Genomic DNA, 18,222 nt, shown 5'->3' with positions numbered 1-18,222 from the left:
ATTCCTGAGTTACACTCTTACCCTGACTTAGAATTTCTAGAAGACTTGAAAATATATTTTTGAAAGCCCTACTTGACTCTGACATCCTACTTGTGAACCAGCACTTTTATAAAAAGAATTCTACACCAAATTCAAGTAAAGTAAGCTTTACCCATGTTCAGCCACAGAAAACTGTGATTTTGAACAAGGTTCTTAATTTCCATGGATTGCAGATTCCTCCTTTATAGGGAAAGAAGTTGGTTTAATTCAGATTGGAGGATATACCCCCCAAGAAATCAAGTGAGTTCCTCAGTTGGGAAAACTGACCTCTGCCCCAGACCTCTGCCCTGACCTCTGTCCCAGCATATAATAAAATACTGGGAGTATTTTATTATGCTCAGAAATGTCTGCTATGACCTGAAGTTCAAAATGCATTTGTGATTTTTTTTTCCTCTCACTTCATCTCCATAATAGCTGATACTGATGCTCTAAACACGTCAGGATTTTGTTTTTTTGCTAATTGCAATTTTAATGCCTTTTATTTCTGCAGTTCTGACCTGCAATTAAAGTCGGTTTGTTTTCCTCTGACTTTTTCAATTCAGTATTTGCTCTCTGCTCTAATTTAGTTCCATCAGGTGGGTGTGCATGTTTATTGAGAACATGGATAGCCTGATTACCAAATACCTCATTTTACTTTTTGCTTGGACACCTATCTCTTGTTCTGTCCATCTCAGTTGATTCTGAGGCAGGTTTTGTTTTTGTTTTTGTTCTTGTTTGTCTGTTTGGTTTGAGGGTCTCGCTCTGTCACCCAGGCAGGAGTGCAGTCGTGCAATCTCGGCTCACTGCAACCTCCGCCTCCTAGGTTCAAGCGATTCTCCTGCCTCCTGAGTAGCTGGGATTACAGGCACGCACCACCACAACTGGCAAACTTTTGCATTTTTAGTAAAGACAGGGTTTCACCATGTTGGCCGGGCTGATCTTGGACTCCTGACCTCAGGTGATCTGCCCACCTCGGCCTCCGAAAGGGCTGGGATTACAGACGTAAGCCACCACGCCCAGCCCTCAGGCAGGTTCTAAACGTCTACATTAGACATAGATTCTTGTTCTTAAAAGTGTGGTCCTCAGACCAGCAGCATCTGCATCACTGGTGAGCAAGTTAGAGCTGCAGCTGAGTCCTGGGCCCCACCCTGGACTCTGTGTTGGACTCTTCATTTTAATAAGACCCCAGGTGATGTGAATGAGATAGAAGAGCTAAGCTGTAACCACCATGGTTTATTAACCACCTGCATCAGAATTATCTGCAGGCTGGCTTAAAATGCACGTTCCGGGGCTTTTGTCCGAGCTACGTGAATCAGGGGACTGTGGACTTGATCCTGTCACCTGCGCATTAACAGCTCAGGTGATTCCTTAGTGGAACTGAGTGATAATCATGGCTCCAGTAAAATCTTTATCTGGGCCTGATTTGGTGACTTCCTGACAGAGGGCACCTGTTTGGGGATATTTGGGACATCTCCCTGAAATTCCTCTACTGGAGAGAATATGGTTCCCTGGAAAATCCTGAGAGCAGGGCTTTCAGGTAAAACGCTCTGCTTTCACTCCAGGTGTTTGATTAAAGATAATTCGGGGCTCCCAATTCCAATATTCAGGAAAAATGTCATCAACTTCAGCACGTGTTGACTTATTTTAATCAATCACAGTGGTTTTCAAACTTGAACACACACCAGAATCAAGAGGGCTTGTTAAGACACAGACTCCAGTGTCCCAGAGTCTCTGATTCAGAATCTGCACTTCTAACAAGTGATGATGCTGCTGATGGTTAAGGGACCACACTTGAAGAAGTAATGCTCCATGATATTGAGCAGCATCTTTCTGTAAAAGGGAAATGGAGGGTTTGGCCATTTCTTTAGTGCACGCTGGAACATGTCGTCCCAGCACAAATGCATTTCTTATCAGCAGCAGCCACAGTGCAGGCTGACCTGGTTGAACCCCTGTGCAAGTTATCACTGGAGGAAGAAGACCTGAACCCAAGGATGCCTGGGGCTGGCCCTACCTATTCAGCCACTTCTCTGCCTGCTCCCAAAGCTCTCATAGACAGTTTCTAATGACTTGTCCTTCTGCAACAACCTCTGATGCTTTTCAGGATCAATTCTCTGATTAGTAGTTTTTCTTCTCTCCCTAATACTACTGAGGAATGTGGTACTGTATTCTGAGGGCTGCATAAGCCATTTAGTAAGCTCCCATACAGACCAAGAGAGGCCTGGTGAGAAGGGGCAAGGTTGCTGTGGAGGACTTTGCAAGTCCTTTGAATCTCTCCTTAGCCTCTCCCTGCGGTTCCAAGAAAGCAGTGACTTGGGGGTTCATATTCAAATGCCAGAGAACTCACTCTCCCCCCAGAGCACATGACTTGAGGGTTCATATTCAAATGCCAGAGAACTCACTTTCCCCCAAGAGCACATGCTTTGTTTTTAAAAGGAAAAAAAGGAATACAAAATAGTGACTTTTCCTGTGGACCATTGCAATATGATTTGAACCCTCAATACTACCCCCCTAACCCCAGGGAAAAAAAAGAACAGCTCATGATCCAGGCTTAAACATTCATGGAAAAGGGAATGAAAATAAGAATTACATTTTATGATCAATTTGAATTTTCATCAAGAAGGCTTTTCATCGCTGTTACTTATTCTTAGTACAGTCACAGTTCTGCTAAAATGTATTATCATTGCAGCATGTAGAGATAACGATTGGAAATCAAGTTCGACAGACTGTAGATCAAATTCAAAATCCATAAAACCTAAAGGAATTGGATACCTTTATAATGATATTTAACATTCCACAAAGTGAGGAAAAAAATTATTGCTTTTTGAAAGGTCAAGGGAAGCAGTAGCATTGAAAGAATATGAATGTTCCCCTATATCAGCTGTGTTTACAAGTTACTGGGCATAGGATTTGTCTAGTCTAGCTGGCGGACGCCGCCTTGTAACAGTGGAATCATCTTACATTTGCCCTGCTCTTTTAATGTTTCAAAGGCGTTTGCATCCATTACTTCATTTCATCTTCTCAGCATCCTCTGTCCCTTTCCAAGAACAGTTATTATTCTCCTCATTATATAGACCCAGAGTGGTTCAGACTCTGGAGCTCAGCTCAGCAAACCCTGCAGTGCCAGCCTTTTTCCATTATACCAGGTCCCTACTGGCAACATATTCAGAATGATACCACCTTTGCTTTTCTATTATGTACATAAGAGTTGCACACAACTTTCCCCGAGGTGCCTGCTACTTTTATCTTTCCTCCAGGACCCCCTCCCCAAGTGACACACTGTTTGTTTGCCTGTCTGCCCTTTTCTACATTTTGAGATTCTCTCCCTCTCTTTTTCTTTCTCCATTGTCTCTCTTTCCCTACTCAGCTCCCTCCCTGCCATCCTTCCTTATCTATCTTCTTTCATCTCCTCATAAACACTCCTTTGCAGCAGTGCTTTACAAATTTCACTTGAGAATTTACATGGAAATATGAAAGGGTTCTTTCTCCAAGTGTCTTGCAATTGACTTGGAATCAGCGAGTTAAACAAAAGGGACTGAGCCTCTAACTCTGGGAATTTCAAGGCTCCAGTGACAGCAAATGACCTGCTGTCCCCTCCACCTGTGTCTATGCAGGTCTGCCCTGGGAACCACCTCACACGTCAATGCTTTCACTGTCCACTTGTATACGTTATTCAAATTCACATAAGTTAGGATAAATATCTAGGATGATAAAAACCAATCCTGACGGGTGGGGTTAGAGAATCACTTCTTTCTGTAGTTAATAACAAAAAGCAATCCTGTTCAGGCTCTTTGGATAAGCCTCCCTGCTTTCCTTCTTCTGTTCTTGTTCTCCCTTAGCCCAAAGCAGCAAGCCAAGATGGCGGAGTACTGCCGACTGATCTTTGGGGATGCCCTTCTCATGGAGCCCCTGGAAAAATATCCAGTAAGCAGTTTTGATGTTTGTCCTTGAAGGAATGTGTGCATTATTGATGAACAAGGTTGAGGGAAAACTTACTTCCTTTTCATGTTTATGTTTCTTGGTAAGATTAATGTAGTTGATGATGAAATCTTTGACAAGGAGGATACCAGCAATGGGCCCCACAAAGGGTGCAGGAAGTGCCTCTGCTCTCTTCCTCTTCCCATGCTCTTCTCTCTCACTGGCTGCCTGATGAAACTCAATCAAGAGTGCAGATTTCCCAACAATTACAATCAGCCCATAGATACAGTCCAAGAGGACAGGCCTCTGCTCACTCCCAAGGAACCTCATCACACCCCTTTGCGATGAGTGGGTTGGCAAAACAGGACACTGCAGGTGGCACAATGTCTTCTTGGCCTGTCCCTGCTGGCTGCTCTCTATTTCCTTGCATGCACCTTTTGGTGTGGCACAACTCAGGTCGCCTATTGCCATGATGATATCTCTGTTTTAGGAAGGAAAGCAGCAGAAATATCCTAAAGTAACATTTTCCTTCCTGCACCCTTTTGCCCGATCTCCATGCATTTTTAAGTGAGTTTATACCAGTCCCTACACTCATTGCAAGCCAAGAATAGAGGACCAACTTAGGCATTCTATAGATTTTCTCAAAGTAGCCTATCTTGTGGCTTGCACACATGCTTTCTGATATAATATCTAATGACCCTCTCGTGGGAAATTGATTTTCCCATTAGATGTACAAACTTGAAAATTCATAAATGTTCAGATTTAGTACATCAAATCTACCAGTATATTTCTATGGTCTTATTCATGTAGAATGTGTTGGAAAAAAAAAAAAAAAAAAAAAAAGAAAATATATCTTTGATGTTAAAAAAAAAAAAAAAAAAAAAATTAGCGCCTGTGCAGGATACACTAAGAGTTTAATGAGCAGTGTTGAAGGTGGGGAAGAACAGTCTAGACATTCGGTATCCAAAGCTGAACAGGGGGTCTGGGGAGGGGATCTGAAAGAGGGAGCAGTAGTTTTAAAGAGTATGCCTTTCATTTCTACTAGCTGGAATCTGGAGTTCCTCTTCCAAGCCCTATGGAGTTAATGTATAAAATTTTGGTGAAAAATAAGAAGAAATCACACAAGTCATCAGAAGGAAGCGGCAAAAAGAAGCTCTCAGAACAAGCCTCCAACACCTGCAGCGACTCCTCCAGCATGTTCGAGCCCTCATCCCCAGGAGCCGGTGAGGGGCTGGTGGGCTCTCCCCCTCATGTTCTGTGTTGGTTTAAGAATTGCTGCTCTGGGCTGTGCGTGGTGGCTCATGCCTGTAATTCCAGTACTTTGGAAGGCCAAGGCAGGTAGATCACAAGGTCAGGAGTTCGAGACCCTCCTGGCCAACATAGTGAAACCCCATCTCTTTGGTGGCCAACGTGGTGAAATCCCATTTCTTTGGTGGCCAACATGGTGAAACCCTGTCTCTTTGCAAAAATACAAAAAGTAGCTGGGCGTAGTGGCGTGTGCCTGTAGTCCCAGCTACTCAGGAGGCTGAGGCAGGAGAATCACTTGAACTTGGGAGGCAGATGTTGCAGTAAGATGAGATCTAGCCACTGCACTCCAGTCTGTGATAGAGCAAGACTCCATCTCAAAAAAAAAAAAAAAAGAATTAAAAAGATTCTGCTGCTCTGAAATTAGCTTTGAAGGACTTTGAACATTCCTATTTCTGCACAGTTTTAAACTACTGGTTTTCTCTTGCTGCTACCAACTTAGTGGCTTAAACCAACACAAATGCATTATCCTCTATCCTGTAAGTCAGGAAGACCCCTGGGTTTCACTGGGCTACCCTCCAGGTGTCGGAGGGGCTGTGTTCCTTCCTGGAGGCTCTAAGGGAGAAGCTGTTTCCTTGCTTTCTCCAGCTTCAAGAGGCCACCCACATTCGTTGGCTTGGGGCTCCTTCCTCCAGCTTCAAAGCGAGCAAGGCTGCATTTCACTAACCTTTCTTTTGTGGTCACATCTCCCTCTGACCACAGGCAGGAAATGTCCTCTGCTGGCAAGAACTCAAGTCCGTCCAGATAATCCAGAATAATTGCGCCCATGTCAAGGTCTTTAACTCCGTCTCACCTGCAATGTCCCTTTTGTCATGCAAGCTAACATATTCATGGAGCAGAGACATCTCTAGGAGGTCATTATTCTGGCTACCATGTAAGCCAAATAGTCTTCAGAGTGACCATATGACTTTAAGCTTCATAATGGGAAATATTAACTATAGAACTGAGCGCTGGATGCATTGTCAATGACGATATGCTGAAGAGTTCTGGGCATTTCAATCTTTTCATGTTTTGAAGAGCTTTTTAAAATCTGTGACATGGCAAAATTGCTTAAATTATCTTCCGAAGCTCCTAGAGGATGCCTAATATCATTTCTTTCCCTTTTAAATTAAGGTCGAAATAGATTTCTGTGGTTGATGAGAAAAGAATTCAGTGGTCACTCATTTCCTTTGGATTATTTGTCATTTAGTCTAATTTATCTTCCAAGTTCAGTCAGAAGCTTGGCAATCTGAAGACTGCATTCCAGACATCTCCTGATTGCAGGGTGATTAAGTGGAAGAAACTTCACGCTTGACTCTAGGAAGTTTTTCAGTTGTAAGTTAAACATAGGAGCAATCAATTTGGAAAACCACTTAGCAGTGTCTGTAAAAGCTGAATATATGCAGTCCCTGTACCTCAGGTGTTCCATTCCTAGGTATATACTTGACAAAGATGTGTATTTAGGTTTACTAAGAGACACATACAAGAATTGCTTAAAGCAGCGGTATTCAGAATAACCAAATACTGGAAACCAAATGCCCATCAACAGATAAATGAATTATGGTATATTCACACAAAGGAAGAATATGCAGCAATGAGAATGATCTATAGCTAAATGAAAACTATGGATGAATCACTATAAATAAACATAAGCTGAGCAAAGGAAGTCAGGTACAAAAAAACTACATGCTGTATGATTTAACCTATGTAACGTACAAAAAACAGGCAAAACTAATTTATGCTATTAGAAGTCAGGATAATGGGTTCCCTTGGGGGAAAAGCAACCAGAAGAGAGCCAAAGAGCCTTCTAGAGATTGGTTATATTTTGTTTCTTGATCTGGATATCACTTACTCAGACACGTTTATTTGAGAAAATTCTTTGCACTGTGGACTTACAATATGTGTACTTTTCTGTACGCCTATTATGCATCAGTTATAAGATTTTAAAATAATTAAAATATAAACTCTAGGACAATCAGGGTTAAAAAAAAAAATGTAGCCTGAGACTCTGATTTATCTTTTCTTCTATTTTTCTGTCTCAGTTGCCTGTTTTTTTTGTTTAGATTAAAATCTTTATCAACAGACATTATATAATTCTTTGAAAGGGTTTGTCCTGTAGCTTGTGAATGTGGACTTTCATCATTATTGTGCAGGTCTCTCAAAATTTTTTCAAAAATAATTTTTGTTCTCAGTAAAAATGTTCTCTTTGAAGTTTGGAAGTGAGTATCATTAACAGGCTTATCATTCACACCTATTTCCTAACACAACTCTATCCCTTGAATGCTAGCAAGCAAACCTTGTCATCCTTTGCATGTGGATGCTTGTGTTTTTTACCATCTGCCTTTCCCACTACCAGTTCTCTTCCTCTTATTAACAGGATGCATAACACAAATGACGATTTTTACAGGCTGTGAACGTTATTGCTTAATACAGAGAAAGGGCAACAATCTGTTAGTTATTCAGTAGATTTCCTAAGCTAGCCCTGTCGTCTCTTATGCAATCAATGGAAACTTTTGGACATTTTAATACGTAGGTAGGCCCCTGAATAAAGAGCACTGCTAATTTACCATTTGGTTTGTAGATATTCACAGTATTGGGAACTCAGTAACTTGAAAAACGTGAAAGGTATTGTATTTCAAAGCTAGTTGACTTATCATGACCCCCGTAGGCCAGATGCCTCTTGCAGGATTCAGTCCTTTGCTAGTAGACTTGTCCTAACGAACTAGGGTAAAGTAAGATATCTTTTATAGTTCAACAAGATTCCCCGAACATCCCTCCAAAGATTTACAAGAGAAATATCAGGCTTCTGCTTTTTCCAGTAAAGCAAGACAAATTCTTTCTTTCCCACAGAAACTAAAGAATGACCTGATTGGCTATTTGAAATGACTGTGAATTGTTGGGTCCTATGAAGTATTTTGTAGAAAGCTCTGCCAAAGAATTTTTTTTAATTACTTAATTAAAAGAATCCCCTCTCTCTGATTTTTTTTTAAAAGGTAATGAGAACTTGGGATAAATTTCATTATAAAAATGCTTAAGTGGCAATACCCTAAAAGAATGTGTCTCTAATATACTAGTAAGACACGTTTTATATCCAAAATATAATCAATTCACCTTATTAACTAATACAATATCAGCGTTATAAAGTGGTTGTATGTGGTTTTCCTTAATAAACAATCCAATACATAATAACCCTTGTTGGTCCCAGAAATCTTTCCTCCCCTGGAGATTTTTAAGCAATACTTTTTTCAGTGCTGTCATTCAGTAATTGAACTGTGTCAACCAAGTGAAAACATTTATAAGCTTCTCAGAGGACAGTGCAGTGGTACTGTCTCCATTTATATATAGATCGAGTAGGGCAGCTAACTTTCAGAAGGCTGGCAGCGGGCGGGGGGGGGGGTGGGGGGGGGGTGCAAGTTACTTCATTGTTGAACCATTATTGCCATCTATTGGACTCATCATGCTATTGCATCGTGTGAACCCTGAAAGATAGTAGTTAAATCAATTTAGAACTTTCGAACCTCGTTGACTTTTTACTTGAAAATCTTTTTTATATAATGGATTTTACTGGGTCTGACTGAAGCCCATAGCTATGGAAGAATGTAATGCTTCATACTGATGTGAATATTTAACCTAGCAGAAATATCCACTAATTCTTCAGGGGAAAAACAATTTATTTAATTACTTGTATATTGGCTAAATATGTAGCTTTAATCACTGTATATTGGCTAAATATGAAGCTGAATTATTTCTGATGGAGTTAGATTTCCAATCATGCTGATATTTAAGGATGCACCCATGTTATCCTGACCTCTTAAAAAGAATATCAGCATTTTCTACGATATGTGCTTTGTTGTGATGACAATACGTCCATCAAATAAGCTTGCAGACAAATATTGGGATAAAGTTGGCCCTTCACGATTATTGTGTAGTGAGTTTGCTGCCAAAGCCCCAGAGTTCCTGCCCCAGCTCCTAACTTCTTTCACTACTGCAAGGTCCTCTCTGGCCTTGGGGAAAATGTCAACACAAGATCGCTGAGCTATGTGCTGACCAAGCATTGCATGGAAGAGTTGGGGCTTGGGAAAGAAGGGAAAGGTGAAGGAGGGATAATTTATTTGTTTTCGGGGTCATAGAGACCCTGAGAGAGTGTTTGTATATCAAAACAAAATACACGTACAATAGAAGGCAAACTGTGTTCAATGCCAGCAAACTGTGTTCAATGCCATATGTTTAAAAACATATAGGGAAAAAATATTAAGACAAGCATTTTTTAATAGAATTTTGAAAAATTTAAGTGGTATTTATGAACAAATCCAGTTTAGGAAAAAAATCTATATTTAAAAGGTCAGTATAATTTCCTATAACGAATGAAGTTTAAATCCCTGAAAAAAATAATTTTAAAACCAACAGAAAGCCCAACTTCCAAGGAAATCTGTAATTAATTTTTGATAAAATATGTGTTACAAGTGCTTTAAAGCTAAATGTTGAAATGTTGACATCATGATCTGTTATTAAAATTTGACAGGAGAAGCTGATACGGAAAGTGACGACGATGATGATGATGATGACTGTAAAAAATCTTCAATGGATGAGGTGGGTACTTAGGGTTTCTGGTCCCAAAGGCATTCCACCAACCTGTACCCTCCTGGATCTGTCTCATGGTCACTTTCTGCCATCTAGTGGCAAAAAGTAAATTTGTGCCTTCCAATGACCAGCTTCAATTTTTGATGCAATTAAATGGCTTATGAAATGTTCCGAAGACCAGAGAAGATATGCGGTTTAGAAAAATGCTCAGAACTGTGACATTCATTGCATTGTTGTAATTTTGGAACACTAGAGCTACCTATTTATATAAACTTAGGCATCCCGAGTAACTTGATTAGCTCAAAAATATTAAGTGCACAGAACCTAGAAGAGAATCAGAAGCAGGTCAATCGGAATTTTGGAATTTTAGAATTTTGTCTTAGCAAAAGTTTATAGTGAAACGATCTGGGCAACAGAGTGAGACCTCATACCTTTAAAAACAAGTTAAAATGAAAGATAAAACACATCCAGGTGCAGTGGTGTACACCTGTAGTTCCAGCTACTAGGGAGGCTGAGGGAGGAGGATGGCTTGAGTCCAAAAATTTGAGGCTGCAGTGAGCTATGATCACACCACTGTGCTCCAGCTTAGATAACAGAGCAAGACACTGTCTCTCTTAAAAAATACATATTTTTAAGTTTATATTGAATCTGCTTTCAAATTTGTTAGATATGTTCTGTCTCAGCACTTGTAGCTCTACAATTTAGTAAAAATGAAACAAACAATAAGCTGCTCTTATTTCATGTCCTTCCTCTTAGAATTATTTTTTAATGTCTAAAGTTTTGTTTAATTATGTTCCCCCACTAAATTTCAATTTTTAATTTCCAGGAAGAAAACAACTTACCGTGTCTGGCAAAGTATATGTTCCTGAGCATGATTTCAATTGTGTATAATTTCTGATCAGTGATTCTAAATAATTTTTAAACTCTCTTGCTAATTGGATAGTCCATTTGCAAATGAATGTTTCCCAGTTAACATTTGACCTAAATATTACTCCCAGAATTTTTAAAAGACACTCATATCCATGCATCCTCTCTTCTAAAAGTGTGAGAAAATGTTAGATCACTCTACAGAGGGCCAACTTGTGCCAACACTGTATTATTGGTTTTCTTTTTCATTAAAAACTCCAGCAAAGTAATATGCCATATCTAATAATAGCAAAAGCAACGTAAGATTGTACCACTTGCCAGGTACTGGTCTAAGCTCCTTCACATAAATTAACTTATTTTTTAATCAAAAACCACTATATGCTGTAGGAACTGATTTTATCCTGATTTTACAAATGAGTCAACTGAGGCACAGAACAGTTAAGTAAGTTGCCCCAGGTTGCCCGGTTTCTAACTAGTGGACTTGGGATTCAAAATCAGGCAGGCTAGCTCTGGAACCCGAGCCATTAATCCCTGCACTATACTACCCTACTTGTCTAAGACACACCAGGAACCAAGAAGGCAGGGAGGGAGGAGTGTTGATGAAGGAAAGCAGGAGTTGTTTACCCACCCCTGCCCATTTCCACAAAGCAACCTTTTTTATTAACAATTTTCAGTTCATTTGGTGGTCACCTGCCTAATAATTTTCTTATTGTGCAGTGAATTCTTAATTTACTAATCTGATGAGAACACATGGACACATAGAGGGGAACCACAGACATGGGGCCTAACTGAGGGTGGAGGTGGGAGGAGGGAGAACATCAGGAAAAATAGCTAATGGACGCCAGGCTTAATACCTGGGTGACAAAATAATCTGGACAACAAACCCCTGTGACATGAGTTTACCTATATATATATATACCCCTGAACTTAAAATAAAAGTTAAGAAAAAAAAATTACTAACCTTAGACAACACCTATGGACCCCCTGCAATAGAAGATGAGCTATAGCTCAGTACTTCTCAAACTTTGATGGGCATTCCAGTCACCTCAGTAAAATGCAGGATCTGAGCCTGAGGCCTGCAGAGGGGCTAAGATCAGGCATTTCTAGGAGGGGGCAGGGGGTACGGAGTGATTCTGCTGGGGCCGTGCTGCCAGCCGCCATTCAACCTCCCACCTCCCTTCTTCCCTCCCTTTTATCAAATGAGGTGTTGCTGTTGCCTTTCTCCTGTAATGATTTTTCTTTTTGTAATTTTCAGAAAGGGAGGGATGATTATCTGCATGCTTGAGTCATGTTGTCATTTTCCTAGGAAAATAACTGATAATATAATGCTGACTCTGGCAATGTCTTCTGTTTTATTCCTACTTCCAGGGGACCGCTGGAAGTGAGGCTATGGCCACAGAGGAAATGTCTAACCTGGTGAACTACATTCAGCCGGTCAAGTTTGAGTCATTTGAAATTTCAAAAAGTAAGTTTTCCCTGGAGAAAAACCCCTCTTGTAGCATATAATGATTATATTTTAAATGCAGAGTAATGGGACCAAAGAATGTTACCCTTAATAGAGCTATTTATACTTTTGAATATATTTTTAAATATATGTACATTTTGACTGTCTTGTTACCTTTACACATATATATAATAAATATACATGTATTGTAATATATAAAAATAACCATATGAGAAAGTGCAATTGGGAATTGTACTTTGCTTTTTGTTCGCAACGCACAGTGACATCCATCTATTACATAAGTGATAATGTTGAAATAAACTATTTCCCAGAAGGGAAGCAGGCAGAGACTTGATGAACCCTGATAATTAGAAATAGAACCAATTTATCTATATTCCATTTGACCAGCACATTTTGTATGTTTAGAATAAAACGCATTAACTTCACATCACTTTGTGTTTTCCCTTTATTCAACTATACATCCATACTTATGCAAATAAAAATATCATCTTTACCCAGAAAAAAGGGTTCTTTTATGAAAATGCCCCTTGTATTTGTATGAAGTGTAACATGTTATCAGATTAAGGGAATCCTTGAAACTTACTAGCTGCTTATAAGGGTGTGCACTAAAAACAGAAATGTTGCCTAAATGTACTAGCTTCTAATGAAGGATGGCTTTGCAGCTGTATTAAAATCCAAGCCTCTACAAAACACACTTGTTTATATTTGTATAATTTTACAAAAAGTCTTCACTTAGTGATATATGGAATCTAGATCTCTACAACAAAGAATTCAACTTCCAAGAGTTTATATATAATGATTTCTCAACATTTAATTCGATGTCCTAATTTCTGATATTTCCTACAAGTTCTTTTATTTGAAACATCCTTGCGTAGTTATTTTTATACCACTGTAATTTCATTGACTGCAAAATGAGTTTCTCTAACTCATTAGTTAAAGTTCCAAGACAAGTAGCCAAGTGTGAGAAAGAGCCGATATATTTAGATTCGTCAGAACCTGGAAACAACAGCACCAGCTAGACTCACAAACAAGCACTTTTCTCCATGTGTTTAATATGATTTTATAATCTTAAAAAAAGAATATTCAACATATTTTACCAAGTACCTATTAATGTTGACTTAATTTAATTAATAGTTATTCTTAATTTAATAAGTCATATAAAAATAGATTTATGATGGACCAAAATAAGACAAGCCAAGGTTTGCCTCAGAGTGGATTGGAGAAGATGAGAAGATGGATAAAGAAGCCTGGAAATCATTAAGAAAAACGAGGTTTTAATTTTGAAAGAGAGGTCAAAGAGGGAAAATATCTCAAAGATAAGTCAGTTTAAAAAATTTGGAGCTGTATAACCACCCTGTGCGATACTTATCTAAAATACTGCTCATAATAGTTGTTTTTTAGTGGGGACGAGGGTAGAAAGTGACTCTTGGTCTTTCTAAACTAGGATAACTTTGTTTTGTTTCTCTCACTTTAATTGGAGGCTTGAATTTCACTTTCAAAATGTTTCTCTTGTGTTTAGCACATCCTCCTCTCTGGTCTCCATTTTATTTCATACTGTGTTAGTCGGTTCTCGTGCTGCTATGAAGAAATATCTAAGACTGGGTAATTTGTAAAGAAAAGAGGTTTAATTGACTCACAGTTCTGCATGGCTGGGGAGACCTCAGGAAACTTAACAATCATGGTGGAAGGCAACTCTTCACAGGGCAGCAGGAGAGAGAATGAGAACAGACAAGGGAAATGCCAGATGCTTATAAAACCATCAGCTCTCATGAGACTAATGCATTATCATGAGAACAACATGAGGGAACCACGCCCATAATTCAATTACCCCCACCTGGTAACCCCCTCTTGACACTGTGGGTATTACCATTCAAGATGAGATTTTGGGTGGGGACACAGCCAAACCATATCATGTATCTAATATGAAAATGAAGCCATGAGACTGGAAAATTTCCAAGGATCTTTCTGTTTTCAAAGACCATAATTCTGTCATATTAGTTATTTGAACAAAAAAGTATATACAAACTGATAAGGTGACAATGTGGGTATGAGAGAGATAGCACCTAGCACAAACATTCCCATGGTCTCTTTTGTTAAACCCCACATTGGCCCTTATCAGTTTGTATATACTTTTTTGTATATACAAAATCTGGGTGAATTTAGAACAAAAGATTCCCACAGGGTCCCTGCTCTTTTGACAAATTTTTTTATTGCCACACTATACTTATCTAAAATTCATTTATGTCCCTAAATTACAAAAGCATAAGTAGCTCTGACCCAAGTAGCAAATATTAGAAAAGACAACTAACAAGACTCAGCTTTTGTTACAGGTAGATAGTGCACTAGAAAAAAAAATTAAATATTAAAGTTACATTGAGGTTTGTTTGCTCTCAACTTCACTGAACATTTACCCATTTCATTTATAAGTTATAATTTATAACAATGAATTGTATTTCTCATCTTCCCTTTTTTTGTTTTGTTGTTGCTTAACTCAGAAAGAAATAAAAGTTTTGAAATGTCTTCCTTCGTGGAAACCAAAGGACTTGAACAACTCACCAAGTCTCCGGTGGAATTTGTAGAGTATCCTTGATTTGACGAATGGCTGCAGAATGAACACTGCTGAAGTCTTGTGCTATTTGTTCATTTGGTTTTTTAATAAGGAGAAAGATGCATAAAATAGCTTAAATATATAGCCTGGTGCGGATAAATAGTTTCAGGTATCATATACAGTGCTGGGCGGGGTAGTCTGGCCTATGGAATAAAAAACTGGTCTTGGAATAAAGGAAGCCTAGATTTCAAGGTTGCCTTCACACCACCAAGCTCTGTGTCTTTTGGCAATTTGCTTAATCGAGACTTTCCTTGTCTATAAAACAGAAGTAATGATACTATCTTTATGGTTTACTCTTTGGATTAGGTACAACATATGTAACATGAGTATGCATACTTTACACATATGTAAGATATATGTAAAGAAATATATGCCTGACTTGGCATCTCACATACTTATATGTACCATATGTCCAAATAGTAAAGATGATGATGATGACATTGTAAATATAAATATACATTACTAAGAATGGATTTATTGATATTACTGACAACAAAAATTTTTGCTATCGTCCATGAACTAAAATAAAGTGAAGCAGGCTATTAAATTTCTTTCATAAAATTAACACTAAATATCACAAAGTGCTCAATTTCATGTAGTAAGTCCTAGAATAAACTTACCTTTAAAATTCATCAGTGGAAGAAGAAATAAATGTTGACTCCATAAATAAAGTCCTGCTAGAAAATTATCATTGTTAGTATTCATTATTGACTGTGTGATAGACCTTGTCTTAGCTCATTCAATTCTCACAGTAGGCCGGGCGCGGTGGCTCAAGCCTGTAATCCCAGCACTTTGGGAGGCCGAGACGGGCGGATCACGAGGTCAGGAGATCGAGACCATCCTGGTTAACATGGTGAAACCCCGTCTCTACTAAAAAATACAAAAAACTAGCTGGGCGAGGTGGTGGACGCCTGTAGTCCCAGCTACTCGGGAGGCTGAGGCAGGAGAATGGCGTGAACCCGGGAGGCGGAGCTTGCAGTGAGCTGAGATCCGGCCACTGCACTCCAGCCTGGGTGACAGAGCGAGACTCCGTCTCAAAAAAAAAAAAAAAAAAAAAAAAAATTCTCACAGTAGTCCTATGATGTAGAAATTGTTCAATCTATTTTATAGATGAGGAAACTGAGGCACAGAAAGACAAAATAACTTGTCCAAGGTTATTCAGCTAGCAAGGTTGAGAGTTGAGGTTCAATTTCATTTTGCCTAGCTCAGAATCCTAACCAACCTTCACCTAACTTGGTGATAGGAATTAGTCAGTCATGTTTTAAAGACATAGCATGGTCCAACAACTACAAGATTCTTAGGATGGAAAACTGATGATGATAGGAACCAAAATATGAAGCAAGATCAGAAACTTCCATGATACATTGACCTTATTATCAATTATAAAGAGTACCACAGTCTTGGCAAATAGCATTCCCAGAGAAAATTAATAAAATGAGCAGACAGCATTTCAAAAATAGCTATACAGTGCATATTATCTACTTCTGCCAAACACAATATCATTCTTTCAAATGATTTAACACATTCCAGCCTCCTTGTGTGTCCTTAGTCATTAAGTCCATCCTTAATACTCTCCACAGAATCACATTGACTTTGCCTCAGCCACTTTTTGCTACCTCATTGACTTTTACCCACGGGGCTCTGCAAAGGTGATGCTATGCCTATGTGATAAGAGCATACTTATTATGTTGGTTTAGAAAGCTTTTTGCATATTTGATATTACTGACAACAAAAATTTTTGCTATTATGCATGAACTAAATTAAAATGAAACAGGGTATTTAATTTCTTTCATAAAATTAGCACTAAATATCCCAAAGTAGCCCAATGAGATCATCAATATTTACTTCATTTTCCAAATGGAGAAAGATGGAAGATAGCTTCTTAGTTAGTATTACTGACTAAATATTTTTATAATTGTATTCACTACTTAACATGATGGTCCAGATATAACAAAATGCAGCTTAGCAGGATATATCCAAAAGGAACACGTGTGGATTCATCCAACTATATGCCTCAGCTCTTCTGGAATGCAGGTTGTCAGATGGTGGCACTTAATTTCCAGACAATGGGTAAGTACATGCTTGTTCCCATTCTGCTATAAAGTCACATTGCCAAGTGTCCAAAAACCATTCTTACATAATTGGGAGAGAGAAAATTGCCAGACTTGATTGAAAAAAATAATAAAAGCAAATTTCAATGAAGGGAATATCCATGCATTAAAAAAAGTGAATTTTGAAAATCAAGACATTTTATTCAATTATTCTGTAAATGGATCTTTATTTCTGCAGGTTTTGCATTATTTTTCAAACAAAAATTTTTATACTTTTAAAAATAATACATATTTATTTTGAAAATAATGGAAAATTCAGTAAGTATTTTAAAAATGAACTGCCAGGAATGCTACCAACTCAGAGATTCCACAGTGTTGACTTTTAGCTTTGTAATCTATGTCTTTTTTGTCTACATATAAATGCTTTTTTATGTAACTCCTCATTTAAAATAAATACATATATATAATTCATATATACATATATAAACATACACTCACTTAAGGGCCATACACAGACATGAATTTCAATAACTTCTTACTAAGCGTATTTCACAATTCACTAAAAACTTATTTCTATTCCCTAAATTTCTTTTGGAAAAGATTTTAAAAACAGAATTACTAGTGTTAAAAAACGTGAAGGTTTTAATTACCTTTATGAATATTGCCAAATTGTCTGTAAAAAATGTTGCGCTACATTACTCCGCTGTTGGCAAAGTTTAATATGAGGTGGCTTCTTATTTGCGATCTTGGTGATTAAGTATTATCATTAAATAATAATAATAGTAATTAAACTTCAGACAAAAATCTGTTATTGTACTGTTATTTTAAATTCATTTCTTGAATCATTATTGAAATTGAACTTTTAAAAATATGTTTCTTGGTTTTTGTATTTCTGCTTTTATGAATTACATATTCAGGACTATCGTCAATTTTCTTGTTGATTTATAACAGCACTTTTTTATTTAAAGGGTATAATGTCTTTTGTGAACCAGACAAATTCATCGGATCGGGTCGGGCTGATTAATGTTTAATTAAAGTTCTTGGTTTACTTGTGTGATTACAGCCTTCTCACCCCAGGATGAGAGCCTTATGCTCCCATTTTTCCCATGGTTTCTTTTTTATTTAGCCTTTTCATCCATCAGAATTTAATTTTGGTCCATAGTCTAAGTGAGATCAATCCTTTTTTTCATCCTAAACAGTCATCCCACTGAACTGGAATTACAAGTTAATAGATGCAGCCTTTTTCATTGTGGTTGTTAATTCAGACCCATTTTTTTCACTTTATATCTTTTCCATTAATAAATTTGTCTGCCTTCTGGAATGCAATAACTCACTGTTTTTTACTGTATTTTATAATATGGGTTAATACCTGGAAGTGGTGATTCTCCTTTACTACCATTAATTTCAATTCCTTTTTTGCCATTGCCAGTGGA

General features: G+C 38.1%; 1 protein-coding gene across 3 annotated transcripts in view; it reads left to right on the top strand.

Annotated features, from left to right (window-relative positions):
- Positions 1–18,222, top strand: part of PLCB1 (phospholipase C beta 1) — a 738,719-nt gene that overhangs the window by 565,996 nt on the left and 154,501 nt on the right. For all 3 annotated transcript variants that reach the window (XM_031656114.1, XM_031656115.1, XM_031656116.1), the window contains exons 13-18: positions 3,855–3,939; positions 4,979–5,156; positions 9,740–9,807; positions 12,034–12,130; positions 14,626–14,710; positions 16,684–16,808. In XM_031656114.1, coding sequence (XP_031511974.1) covers positions 3,855–3,939; positions 4,979–5,156; positions 9,740–9,807; positions 12,034–12,130; positions 14,626–14,710; positions 16,684–16,808 — 638 coding nt within the window. The remainder of the gene's footprint in view (positions 1–3,854; positions 3,940–4,978; positions 5,157–9,739; positions 9,808–12,033; positions 12,131–14,625; positions 14,711–16,683; positions 16,809–18,222) is intronic.

This window comes from Papio anubis, chromosome 16 (assembly GCF_008728515.1).
Source record: "Papio anubis isolate 15944 chromosome 16, Panubis1.0, whole genome shotgun sequence".
NCBI lineage: Eukaryota > Metazoa > Chordata > Mammalia > Primates > Cercopithecidae > Papio > Papio anubis.
This window is presented reverse-complemented; position numbering and strand designations above follow the sequence as displayed.